Below are 14130 nucleotides of genomic sequence, written 5' to 3'. Positions count from 1 at the left end.
GTGTTTCTCATGCCATTTCTTTTATTCATCTTTTAGCCATTCCACTGGTTTAATAAATCATTGGGGTAAGAGTTTCCAAACCAGATTTTAGAGATGGCATTAGCACAAGGGCTCACATAAGAAAAGGCTGGAGAATCCTTCAGTGCTTGTCATCTTCTCTGTGTGGTTCAATGAGAGAAAGCAGATGGCAAAATGTGGGACGTTTTTCAGGCAGCTGTATGAAAAGGAGAAACCAACCAACTCAGTGCTTGCCATTGATTAGTGGCCATTATTATTATTATTATTATTATTATTATTATTATTATTATCATCATCATCATCATCATCAAATACAAAACACACAAAATCAACATGTAACAATAATTAAAACCAACATACAATAAAACAGTACAGCAAGCAGAAGAAATTGGAGTAAAAGATCTCCTCTAGCTGTGTAACAAAACCATGGACATAACTGGGGCACCACCATCACCGAGAAGGCCTTGCCTTATATCACCACCCCATGCGTCACACCCACTTGGGGACCAAAAGGAGCTCCTCCAGCCATCGCAAGGCCTTGGCTAGTAGGAACCTTAATATGTGGGGAACATTCCGTGCCATAGCATGAAGAACTTTGGACGGTCATCTACATTTCATTTATTGTTTCGTCTTTGGAAACTTTTGTCAAACAAGCTCCTCTTTGAGCACGTGATGTTCTTTGCTCATCCTCATAGCATTGGTCTATCTAGCGCAGTATTGTGTACTCTGACTGAGAATGGGTCTCCAAGGTCTTAGGCAGAGGTCTTCCCTATCCAAAAGCTTGAGAGCTTTCATCTAAGAGGATATCGGGGATTAAACCTGAGATGTTTTACATGCCTTCTGAACCTGAACCATCTCCAATGCCCAGCACAAATGTGACCAGTCTGAACAGTACCTAAAGACAGGTGCCATAATAATAAAACATGGAGTGTATTTTTGGATCAGTACCTTTAAATAGTGCCTATGGCAGTACCACACACTCATAAACTTTTGGAGCGGTGTTAAAACTTTTTTTTTAAAATGGGGTCAGATGGGAAATGAAGGGTACGCAGCTACTGATTTACTTAAGAATAAGGTTGACTAAATCAAAAGAGGTACACAAACACATTTGCTTTTTTTCAGGCGTGCTAGGTACAAAAATAGGACTACGGCTTTATTTTTCTACATCACAGCCTTCCTGTTTAAAAAGTCAAAGAAGCTTGTGTGTGTGTGTACGCGTGTGTGCGTACTTTCCAGGGAAGGTAATGCTTCTCTTATTAATTTAAGCAAATCCTTTGACAAAATAATGCTTTTATGAAAACCATAATTGTTCAAGATTCCGTTCAGTTCTGATGTATTATCATTTAAAGTCAGGCACCATAGTCCAAACCACTGCACACACGTGGGACTCCTACACACTTAGTCTTCTCACTACAATGGAGTGACAAGTTCTGTGCTTGTGTGGAGTTTGTCCTCTCCCATTAAAATAATAAGTGAGCCTTTACTGACAAGAGAAGGTCCAGGCGCAACCAGAGGCCTACAGCTGCAAAAGACAGCAATAGCGGGGGGGGGGGGTGTAGTAAAATCACTTTTCTTTTTCAGCCTCAAGTGAACTAGGACACATACCTCATTCCAGCAGCTGTACATTATTTGATAGATTGCCTGGGAAGCCAACTGCGGGCGATAAAGCCGATAGCCAAGGCAAACCTTTTCAATCACTTGCATGTTGTCATACTGTTCATAGGGTTGCTTCCCCAGAGTGAACACCTCCCACATTAAAATTCCTATAGACATGTCCACAGAGTGGAGGAAAACAAGGTATTATAATGGTACATAAAACCCAGAAGGACATTAAAAAATAAAAAAGGTTGCTTCCAGGCCATCTGTTTATTGAGCATTCATGTGGATTTGTTGGCACTAAGTTTGCAGGCAGGTTAAGAAGACGTCTACTGTTTGTTGAGGTTCCATTCCAATTTGTTTGCAGGGATGTTAGATGATGAGGCATCAGGCAATCATCATCTCCCACTTTTCACTGCGTTTCCCCCATCGCTTTCCTCATTGCAGAATGTCGTATTTTGGTTACGCAAGACCATTCAATCAACTTCAACTGTGCAACATGAATTTGCAAGGTGTGAGAATGAATCCCACCCCCAAATAGCAACAGCCTGGAAGCATCCTTATCTGTGTGACAGTTATTTCTCAATATAGGAGCATCATATTCTGCATAAGATGCCCATTAATCATTTCATTCCATTCATGAATCGTTTCTCATAAAATATCCCAAAGCTATTTCACAGTAAAAATATGATGAAAGACCAGCTGTATACTGAATTGCCTCTGCTGTTTAAAAACCCACAGCCTCTCTCGCTAATTTAAGTGTTTATAACTTGTTCTCGTTCCGTCATGCAGTGGCGTAGCGTGGGGGGTGCAGGGGGGGCTGGCCGCACCAGGTGCAACATCTGGGGGTTAGGGGGCACAAATCCACGGATTAGGGGGTGCAAATCCATGGGTTAGGGGGCGCAAATTACTTGCCTTGCCCCGGGTGCTGACAACCCACGCTACACCACTGCCGTCATGCATTTTTTGTTCTCTTTGACTTCACAGCTACCTTTTTTTTTTTTTAAAGTGCACTTGAAATATCCACAAGCCAAAAAAAGGAGCATGTCGGTCTCTGTGTGAACTGCTGGCAGCTGATCCAAATGGGCAGAATGTGGAAAGGCGTGGCACAGTACAAATCGGCAACTGATAAACAGCATCCTTGTACCAGTTGCTGCCACCCCTGAGAGGTATCCTTTCCTCTCCTTTTTCTTTAGTGCTGCTATGGCTCGGCAGAAGCGGTATATAGATTTGATCATCTATCTGACTGCATATTTTTAAAAGACTGCTGAATTTCCAAAAGTGCGTTAACGCCCACGGTTTAATTGCTTTGGGACACTGAGCTACTTAATTAGGAAATAACGCCAAGCTGGAGAGAAAAAGAAAGAGAACAAAGAGCTGTCCATGCATTTGGAACTATATTTCCTATATGGCAAAGAAAATCCATACAATACAGACATTCACAATCTGGGCACAATCCAACAGGGGTGTGTCTTGCACAAGTCCTATTGGTTTCACTAGAAGAATTCCTTAGGGTGCATTATATCATCACTCTGTGCCTGATCAGTCGCAGGTCCATCCATTTATTTAGATAAACAACATCTAAGGGCTTTTCTTCACTTCATGTAGCATTTTCAATAGTTGCATTACATACTCACCAAAGGCCCACACATCCGATTTGCTGCTGAACTTGGTATAATGAAAAACCTCTGGTGCTGACCACTTCACGGGAAATTTAGTTCCTAAAGAACTCACATACTGGTCATCAAGCACATATCTATAAGGCAAGATTCACTGTTTAGGCTTCACGGAACAAAATGAAGGATGTATCCGAGTGACACCTCAGTTGAACCTGCTCTGCTGAGAGGTTTACCCAGTTGATGGTACCCAATGACAGGCCTATAACCCATAACTAACTTAGATCTATTCATGCCAATAGGTTCACTCTGAGTAAAACTGAGCTGGCTACAACCCAGTAATACAAATATCAAAATATTGGTTATCAAATCACCCATCTATCCATTTTTTGTAGAAGCTGGTTGGGACATGGAATGTGCAATGAAAATTCACAACAACCTTCTGGCAAATGTAAAGTACCGTATTTTTCGCCCCATAGGATGCACCGACCCATAGGACGGACCTAGTTTTTTTGGGGGGGGAAATAAAGAAAAAAAATTATTTCCCCCCCAGGTGCGGTGCTGGGGCGGGGGAAGCCCGAGCTTCCCCCGACCCCAGCCCCCAGAACAGGCTGCTATCCACTAGCCGTGGGAGGCGCAGCTCTCCCATGGCTAGCGGAGCGCTGCGTGAAGCCCCAAGCTTGGGGCGTGCTGAGCTCAGCGTGCCCCAAGCTTCTGGGTGCCGGCAAGGTCTCCGCTAGCCGTGGGAGAGCCGTGCAACTTCCCACGGTTCTCCCACGGCTAGCGGAGCGCTGCGCGAAGCCCGAAGCTTGGGGCATGCTGAGCTCAGCGCGCCCCAAGCTTCTGGGTGCAGGCAAGCTCTCCGCTAGCCGTGGGAGAGCTGTGTCTCCCACGGCTAGCGGATAGCTTCCTGAAGCCTGGAGAGCAAGAGGGGTCGGTGCGCACCGACCCACCTTGCTCTCCAGGCTTCAGCGAAAGCCTGCATTCGCCCCATAGGACGCACACACATTTCCCCTTCATTTTTGGAGGGGGAAAAGTGCGTCCTGTAGGGCGAAAAATACGGTATGTTTCTTATAAGCAATATCAATATGAAAACTTCCCAAGATCCTTAGATAACCACTAGCTTGAGGCTAGTTTATGGATGGACAAATTTCTCCCCCGCCCCTGCCTTGCCCCCCAAATAATTTACAGCTCACTATGAAGCAGAGATGTTTCTATTTTAAAAAAATCCATCTCAAAATAGTATTTAAAAATTTATTAATATTTTAAGAAGATTCAATCCATATTTTGGTACATAAGCCAGGAGTGGGATGAGAATTGCCAAAACATTGTTCAGGCAATCTCTGTATGAAGACAGACAAAAAAACAAAACCCTGAGGGGGTTGTGCACTAAACACTCCCTTACTTCAAGAAGCAGTGGAGAAAGCAGCTTCTTTTAAAACACACAAACAACCTCAAAACCTTGATTTAGCTGCTGTCTGCGATTCGGGTAGCAGTAACGCAACTCTGATCTTAGCAGCCCGGCCATGAGTTTCTTAACACAGAAAGACTTGACTGCAGTTTAGTTCCAGATTATTTGAGAAGGAAAATGTGGTGCCTCTTAGGTTCTCATGAGAGCTGCCATTTTTAAATGTCTCGTTAATGGGTGTATTTTTAATCAGCATTATAATATTTTCCCCCATTGACGCTAAAGATTAAGACTTACCTTGTCATTCCAAAGTCGGACACCTTCACTGTCAGATCAGTATCAACCAGGCAATTTCTAGCAGCCTTTGCAGAGAGCACAAAAAACAAAATCAGCTTAGAAACAGATGTGATGCTGATCAGTGCTGTGAATCTCCTAAATCACCCCCCACCCCCAAAACAACCACAGGTTGTTAAAAAACAAAAAACCACACCCATTCCAAGTTCTGCTTTCCAAGAACTTACCAAATCTCGGTGTATGAACTGATGTTCCTCAAGGAAAGCCATTGCTTCACAAACATGGTAGCACATCTCCATCAGTTGAAAGGGATGCAGCTCTTTGCCATGGGCTTTTAAGTAACTAAGCAAGCAGCCATTAGCCATGTATTCAGCCACTATGTAGATGGGATAGGTCTTTGTGCAAACACCATACAATTTAACAAGTTTGGGGTGATTCAGTTTCCTAAAACGAAGTACTGGATTTTAACACTTATATAAACATACACGGGGCACTTGTATGCACCTCCAGAAACCCATGCAATTAGGGTTTATTCTCAGTCCCCCCCCCCAAGCTACATAAAGACATAATAATTAATAACACAGATAATTAATAACATAATAATTAATAACACAGAGCAATACTAGTTGGATCAAATATATATTCAAGGAAGGCTTGACATGGCTAGTGGAAGAACAGGGCGCTCTTTGCCTGGTGCCAAAATGACAACAAAATAGGTAGAATTCTATGGAGAGAACAGGAGCCACCACTGAGAAGGCCCTCAGTGTGGCTGCCACCTGCATTGCCTCAGACAGGGCTGATACTGACTGTCAGAAGGATCTCTACTGCAGTTCCTAATGTACAGGTAGGCACATATGGACTTAGTGTCACTTAGGGAAATCCTTGCTTACATCATGGTTTCAGCTTCTTCCAAGAATTCATCTTCAGACATTGATCCTTCCTTGATCATTTTAACAGCAACGTATTTCTTTTTCCACTTTCCCACCTGCACCACTCCAAACTGACCACTCCCTATTTCCTTCAGCAAGACAATATCTTCACGCTTTAGCTCCCAGGAGCCTAAGTTTGATAGAAAGAGTTGTTATATTAGATCATATATATGTTGTTGTTTTTTGGTGTTTTTTTTGTTTTTTTTTTTGCTGTTGGAGAAGGGTTTCCTGGGAAAACTATTACTAATTTCCTACCACAGTCAAAAAAGGCTTTCCCCTACCTTTTCCCAAAGGTGCTGTGGATGGAACTTTGTTTGCCTTCGTGGACACTGCATGTCGAAGTCTTGTAACTATACCTAGAAATTAAGTTCACCAAATAAGGTAAGTTTGTTGAGAAAGGGAACCTGTGTCTTAAGATCTGCATGAGAGGCACTGCTGATCGTTCTGTCTATAATCATGGCACACTCCATGGCAACTCATAACAGGGTCTTCTCAGTTATGAGACCCTGGATATGGAAATACGTCTGTCCCCTTTGTTGACGTCTTCTCAACTTCTCTTAAAGAGGTATCCATTTTGTAGCTCAGTGGTAGAGAGCATCTGCTTTGAATGTAGAATGTCCCAGGTTCAAACCCTGGCATTTCTAAGTAGGGCTGGACTTCCAACTTCATCGTCCCTGACCACTGGCGGTGCTGACTGGGACTAGTTGGAGCTGAGGTCCAGTAATCTCTGGTAGGCCACAGATTCCTGATCTCTGATTTATGGGAATAAGCATGACCTACTTCCAAGGAGGATAAATATTTACTGTGACTAAAATATGCAGATAATTGGAGAAATCAAAAGCTGTTGTCAAATATAGTTAATGTTCTTTGTCTACTTTTGCCTGGATCTATAATAGTTATTATCATTTATAGATATACAGTGGTTCCTCGGGTTAAGTACTTAATTCGTTCTGGAGGTCTGTTCTTTACCTGAAACTATTCTTAACCTGAAGCATCACTTTAGCTAATGGGGCCTCCTGCTGCTGCCGCGCCGCCAGAGCACGATTTCTGTTCTCATCCTGAAGCAAAATTCTTAACCCAAGGTAATATTTCTGGGTTAGCGGAGTCTGTAACCTGAAGCATATGTAACCTGAAGCGTATGTAACCCAAGGTACCACTGTAAAGGTAAAGGACCCCTAGACGGTTAAGTCCAGTCAAAGGCGACTATGGGGTTGCGGCGCTCATCTTACCCTTCAGACCAAGGGAGCCGGAGTTTGCCCACAGACAGCATTCCGGGTTATGTGGTCAGCATGACTAAACTGCTTCTGGTGCAACGGAACACCGTGACAGAAGCCAGAGCGCACGGAAAAGCCATTTACCTTTCAGCCACGGCAGTACCTATTTATCTACTTGCACTTTGACGTGCTTTCAAACTGCTAGATTGGCAGAAGCTGGGAGAGTACAACGGGAGCTCACCCCGTCACGGGGATTCAAACCGACGACCTTCCGATCAGCAAGACCAAGAGGATCAGTGGTTTAGACCACAGCGCCACCCGCTCCCCTTATCATTTACACAGCACTTGAAGATGTAGGATCTTTCCATAATAAAAGAAAACCAATAAATAATTAACAATTTGCTGTCCTTTCTTGAAATTCAACATCAGCTGCCAGGAAGCAGCAACTGCACTGCCCAATGATAGGACCAGCAATGGTAAGCCTTAGTAGAATCTTCTCAGGCTGCAATTCTATGCCCAGTTTGTCTTGGAGTGAGACTCACTGAACACAATGGGACTTACCTCTGAGTAAACATGTTTAGGCACTGCCAGTATTGCCATTAGGAAACTGAGGCTAAGAGAGAGCGGTTTGCGCATAAGTCTATCTAGCTGGTCAGAGAATGAGGTAAGATGAAGATTGGGAATCCCAGCTCACACTCTTAGAATACAATCACAAATACATCTAGTAGGGAGTAAGACCCATTGAACACAATGGAACTTACTACAGAGTAGACATGGGTAGGATTGTACTAAAAGCAAACACACACAAGAGGGAAATTGACATTCGTGAACACAATGCAAATCATGAAATGATAAAGCGATTTACCTGCTGAATTGTGCTGATGATAACGAATAAGCTCAGGAACTGAATCAAAACAGTAATTCTCAGCCAGGTAAAACTGTTTTTTGTTGTTTACATTGACATGGTAGTGTTTAACGATTCCTTTTTTATCTCTGGAAAAAATGAAGACAAACCATTCCAGCTAGCATAAGGAAAAGGAAAGGAATCTCTTAGAGGAGGGGTTTTTCAAAGCCCACTTGGGGGGGCTAAACATTATTGAGGCTCACCAGTCACAAAGGGATGGTAGACAGAGATGAAGCTAGACATAATCATCTGGCTATTACAGACATCATTCACTACTGATAACTAAACCCTTTGGTAACAGCTAAATTATTTGCTACAGCAATTCCCTTGGGGCAGAGTTCTGTAGCTTTCCTCAAGTTTAGACATTGGTTCTGGAGGTATCATGACCTGGGCTGAATCTAGACATATATATAAAAAAACCTGTGAGAATACTTTTTTTTTTTAAAAAAAGTTTAAAAATATATATTGAATTTGCCATTAGCTCACCATGCCATCTAGTGTCACATTTGTATAATACACTTAAAACACACTTTAAATGTTCTATTTGCAGCTGTATAGCTGAGTCTTCAGCCCCTCTTTTCTTTTAGCAGAATTTGCTGATCCAAAGGCTCTAAGTAGAGAGCGCAATCTGTTTTATATTTTCCCCTTCCTTCTGTGTCTCCAAGTGTTTCTGCTCATCTCCTGTAATTTCTTCTCCTTTCATGTGTGTAACTTTTAACTTATTTGCCACAAGCTGTCAGTTCCTATCATACCTCCTAATTTCTCTCTCCACTTCCCACTCTCTCTGCCCGTTTCCCTATGAGCTTTAATATAGACAAGCAGGTAGCACTGAAACCAGCCTTCAGAATGGGGACACTTTAATTTGAATTATATATGAACACAGATGCAATCTGAATCCAGAAAAAGCAACTGTACAGCTTGGTTCACATTTGAGGGAAGACCAATACATTAAATCAGGTATACATTATATTGGAGGGGTATATTATATATACCTCGCCTACTTACCTGCAAGTCATGCTGAGTACAGATACAGTGTATTTCCCTGCGTGGCTGGAATTACGAACCATGTAAGCCCCATCCTTCCCCTTTTAATAAAAAGCAGAAGAGAATCTTTGTAATAGTTGAGAGGATGGATGCTCTGTTAGTTTTCCACAAAATGTGAGGCCTGTTTCACTGATATACACTTGTACCTTGGTTCTCGAACGCCTTGGTATTCATACATTTTTGCTCCCGAACGCCAAAAACCTGAAAGTAAGTGTTCCGGTTTTTGAACATTTTTCGGAAGCTGAACGTCTGATGGGGATTCCATCAGGAAGCTCCTGCAGCGAACCAGAAGCAGTGCCTTGGTTTTTGAACATTTCAGGAGTCAAACAGACTTCTGGAACGGAGTATGTTCAAGAACCAAGGTACGGCTGTATCAGAGATGTTCTAAAAGTGCATCAAACTATGCTTTTGTATAGCTCCTTGCCAATCACCAAGGGTCAGTGCAAGCAAACCATATGCAAGGACGGACATCACCAACACACTGAGAGGCAGATGACATGCTTATGTACATTGTTCACCCTACACACATATTAAAAAAAGTTCTGAAAAAGCATTTTTAAAAAGCGTTTATGTGAATTTTCCATTAGGCTCACCATCACCATCTAGTGTCACATTGTATTTTGCACTTAAAACACACTTAAAGCCTTTTATTTGCAGCTGTATAGCTGAGTCCCATGACTCCTTAATTTGCCCCAGGAAAAAATATTGAGGGGGGTAGGCACAGAATGGAAGATGTTAATTGGGAGGAGGGCTGGAAAGATCTTAGCCCTCTGAAAGAGAAATAATAGCATAGCCACCCATCCTAAACACATTTCCTCTGAATTCAGTTTGTGGTCTAATTATAATGTTTATGCGGAAGAGTTCATTTTCTTCAGGTATTCGCAGGGGTCCATTAATGGAGAGGCAGGAGGGGAATCAGCTGCTTGTCTCATGAGTGTTCAACACCCTCTTGATGCCCTCAAATTTTAAAGTTAACACTAACTGAATATTTTGAGTTGGCATCTCTTCCACTACAGTCTGCTAATTCCAGGAGTGTCAGGGCCATTAAGTAGACTTGTTTTACTCTCATTGGGAACAGGCAGGTGTGTGGCAGTGATGGGGGTTCTGATTGGGAGCACAGCCTGATCTAGCCTGGCCTCTCTGCATCTGCCGTCAGAAGAATTAGCTATGCAGTGTGAAGCTGCACAACAAATGGGGTGTGTATAGTCTGGCCCTCGCTAGCTGCCTTGAGTATCATGAAGAAAAAGGTGGGGTATAAAATATAACAGCAGCAGCAGCAATATAAGAAGGCAGCAATTTCAGTTCCAACCTCAACTTTGGCACAATCAGTGATGTTTCCGTTCTGCTGAAGTTCTGTTTCTGCCAAATACTACATTATCCATCTCACTGTATGCTATTTAACATGATATAAATCATTCTTTTCATATGCTATGGATTTAATGTAAACAATGACATAATTGTTCCCATACCATTCACTTTGATGTAAAGGAAATGTTGAAACTCTGTATAAAGAAAGTCATTAATGGTGTATTGGTTGTAGGCTATATATATATATATATATATATATAAATAAACATGTTGTGAGTGAATACCAATCGTATTCACTGGATTGATTTTCATTCCAGATCTGGGATAAAAATGTGAAGAACGGCAATTTCCACTTCCGTTTCTGACTTCATTCTCTGACACTCCCAGCCTGCACTATTTCAAAGGAAGGAAGCGAATGCTTGCAGCTAAAGGCAATGCATAAACCTAATAAATGTGTAGGAATTTTTAAGCACTACCTTCTGCTGCAGCAGTTGTTCTGCCTGGGCCCTTGAGAGTTTACCAGCATACCAACTGCAACAAAAGAAATTGCTAACATATTACATTCACAGCACACAATTATTCTGTAATTGCATTATTATGGAGTAGCACTTTCATTATTTGAACGAGGATTGAAGAATCACTCCCGCGCAATGAGCATGCCATGATTTTGGAATAAGGTTATCTGAAAAATCACTTAAAGAATATGTTCATGTTGTTAAGCATCCCATGGGACAGGTTCTGAAACTCACTTTTAAAACCCTCACATATCTACTAAGCAGTGGCTGCTACATGCAGTTTCTAAGTAAATACTTCTGTGAAACCTTTAAAGGCTTAAACTCCTTTGAAAATGAATTTTCAATTACTACTGCAGCATTGCTGCCACATTTATTTAATGCTGGTACCGCAACACACACACACCACAGAGAATATATGTATACATCGTTTCCCCCCACCCCAAATGCTTCATGGACATTATCTCATATATCCTTACAATAGACTTCTTCCTAATTGCTGAAAAGTGCCTCAGCAGTCCTTACTACAGAGTATTGCTATCTACATGTTGAAAATGTTCAGATGAGATGGGAAAATGACAGTTTTTCTAGCACCACCTAAAAAGATTGTGACTGGTCTGGGGTGTGTGTGTGTGTAATGGGAGATTTGGAAACCCTTTAGATGGAGGAGGAAGAGTGGGATGCAAACACAACAAACAGTAATAATGTTTGCACAGACAGAAGCATGGGGAAGCTGGCAGTAGCAGTAGTGGTGTGTATATCAGTGCCAGCAGGACAGGCATTTATATCTCTGCTTGCCTATCCTGTAGTAAAGGTCTTCCTGCACTGAATACTTAAACTAATGCATTGTGCATGCATTGTGCAATGATCAACCACACCCAATATCCGCCTCACTCATTATTAGCAATGCTTTCCTCCTCTTCAGTTGATGACACTTTAGCTGTATCGACGCTTCTTCTGCAAATGCAAAAAAGGCACAATGAGTTCTCCATTTACTCGCCCGGTCATCAGAAGAACTGCAACACTGATATTAATCTACACCTAGGCGATAGTGAGCCAGAAAGACCACAATCTGACTCAGAATAAGGCTGTTTCCTATGTTTCTCACTGAATCTGAGGGAGCACAGCCTAGTCATTCCTGATTTAGCAGAATAAATATATGGATTCTCTCTTTGGTATATTCAGCATAGAATATGGAAGTCAAAATGGATGGTGATTTACCCTGGTTTTTCAGTGGCCTGGGATACCTCCTTCAAATAGACGCGGGGTGCAAAGCCCTCATTTCTGCAAATGAAAAATACAAAAAAAAAGTTATTTTTAAAAACCTACATGAAGCACTTGGAAGGAAGACGATGCGCAATAAAAGGAAACAAACAGGGACCAGGTGACATGAAGTTGCCATGGTGTTTCTGCTGGTACTGCATGATAATTGGTGCCTTCCATCCATGTGGGATCAGGGGCAGCAATGTGGTTGGTGGATAGTCATGATGTTGCTAGTGTCTTTGTGGAAGTGGGTATCATAATTGGTTTATTACCTCTTTATTATGATTGGGCTTTTCCCATTGCTGCTGGGACAAAATCAATGTAAACTCTGGCATAACAGCAGATTACTCCACTGGCTGATAGGACTGCACAAGTCAAAGCATGTACAGCCAGCTAACCTCTCTGGCACTTGCAATTTTTCCAATCTCAGAGAACTCCAATTCTTATACAAGCACTTCCCATGTTGTAGATTTAGGTAGATCATATGCACAAGTACTCATCATGGTTATTCATAAATAACATTTACATCCCACCTTTGCTGTTTGTATGACAACATACATATGGTTTCTCCCCATTTTATCCTCACAGAAACCCTGTGAGGTGGATTAGCTGAGAAGGACTTTGAATGAACCAAAGTCCCATGGAGTTCTAGGCTGAGATTTGACCCTAGTCCAAGACCATCAACCCTCCATGGAAACATACTCAGTTCATGCACCATCCAAATTGATCATTAGACAAGCTTTTAACAAAATAACACAGTGGGGTTGTTTGTTAAACTGGGGTAATTCTTTGTTTAAATTCTTTTGAGTACATTGGCTAACAGAATATGAAAACTATACCTCAGTAATAAGGAAATCTCTCTAAACAATGCAGAGAAAACTTACCCGTCCAAATCCTTCACGAGCCACCAATCAGGAGCCTCATCGTTCATAACATAATATTTATTGTTTCTCACAAGAGGAACATCAGAGTTTCCTTTTGGCTCATAATTATAAATAGCTACTGCTTCTTTCAGAAATGACTTGTCAAGTGTTTGACCTGGAGGTCGATGGTCGTACTCGTTGTTCTGAAAGCCGGTAACATAAGATATGCCACACAGAGTATTAAGAAAAAGAAATCATTGCCGTTTCAACAACAACAACAAATTACACAGCGCTTTTCAGTGTACTTTACAAGCATAACCTCATTAATCCTTAAACTGTGCCTAAGGAAGGTCCTTTATCAGCATGAACAGAAAAATCAGTATCTGTAATTTGTACAATTATAAGATGCCAACAAACTATGAACCAACCACTGACCTACAGCACCCTCCCCCACTCCTGTGTCTGCTCACAGCTGCATGTGGCCACTGGGAGTAAAAATGCTGCCCATTTCTGAACAATTTGGGACAACGTTATCATGAATGTTTCATGTATATGCAAAGAGAGTGCTAGGGGTCGAGAGTCACAAACAACTATTAAAATTGTATCCTGGGTCATCCTGTTTGCTGACTTGCCTGTACAGTCTAGAGCAGAAGTGAATCATCCTGTGCTTGCTCAACCAACCCTAAGCAAACAAGCTACCGGGGGCCACTAGGGGCGCATCGGAAGATGGCTGACAATAACATCTCTCCGACCCACAGGAGGTAATGAGGAGGCTGTGATGGGAGTAAATAGCCTCCCTACCCCCCCAGGATTGTGGGGGGGGTCTGCCTTTGCCTGCTGTGCCCTATACCACCCCGAATTTGTGGGGATGGGGGCACTAGGCGGAATGCCCTTCTGTGGATTTCGGTGCTCCTGGACGCCATCTCTGATCCGCGCCGCTAGCTGCAAGAACTTCAAAGGAATAATTAGGAAGAAGCGAATGCACATATTTCAAGGAAGGAGGGGGAGTAAAGACTGCTAACTGAAGAGTTCTCTGATAAACAAGACGAATCGGAGGAACAAGAAGCTATCATGAGAAGATATGCCAAGACTCGGTATGGCAAAAGGGACTGGATGGGGGAGGGGGGAAAACTTTCCTTTCTTTCCTCTATGTGATTAAAT

At 42.3% G+C, this 14130-nt stretch overlaps 1 protein-coding gene across 2 annotated transcripts in view; it reads right to left on the bottom strand.

The window, feature by feature from the left end:
- Window positions 1–3: 3 nt before the first annotated feature.
- Window positions 4–14130, bottom strand: part of BMX (BMX non-receptor tyrosine kinase) — a 24944-nt gene continuing 10817 nt past the window's right edge. For both annotated transcript variants that reach the window (XM_081907609.1, XM_081907608.1), the window contains exons 7-19: window positions 12991–13172; window positions 12065–12127; window positions 11738–11800; window positions 10808–10862; window positions 8985–9064; window positions 7941–8068; window positions 6143–6217; window positions 5823–5991; window positions 5160–5376; window positions 4936–5000; window positions 3252–3370; window positions 1624–1781; window positions 4–214 (exon numbers count right to left, since the gene is read on the bottom strand). In XM_081907609.1, the coding sequence (XP_081763735.1) occupies window positions 140–214; window positions 1624–1781; window positions 3252–3370; window positions 4936–5000; window positions 5160–5376; window positions 5823–5991; window positions 6143–6217; window positions 7941–8068; window positions 8985–9064; window positions 10808–10862; window positions 11738–11800; window positions 12065–12127; window positions 12991–13172 (1449 nt within the window). In that variant the 3' untranslated portion in view covers window positions 4–139. The remainder of the gene's footprint in view (window positions 215–1623; window positions 1782–3251; window positions 3371–4935; window positions 5001–5159; window positions 5377–5822; window positions 5992–6142; window positions 6218–7940; window positions 8069–8984; window positions 9065–10807; window positions 10863–11737; window positions 11801–12064; window positions 12128–12990; window positions 13173–14130) is intronic.

Source organism: Podarcis melisellensis (assembly GCF_964234715.1).
Source record: "Podarcis melisellensis genome assembly, chromosome: 4".
Classification (NCBI taxonomy): domain Eukaryota; kingdom Metazoa; phylum Chordata; class Lepidosauria; order Squamata; family Lacertidae; genus Podarcis; species Podarcis melisellensis.
This window is presented reverse-complemented; position numbering and strand designations above follow the sequence as displayed.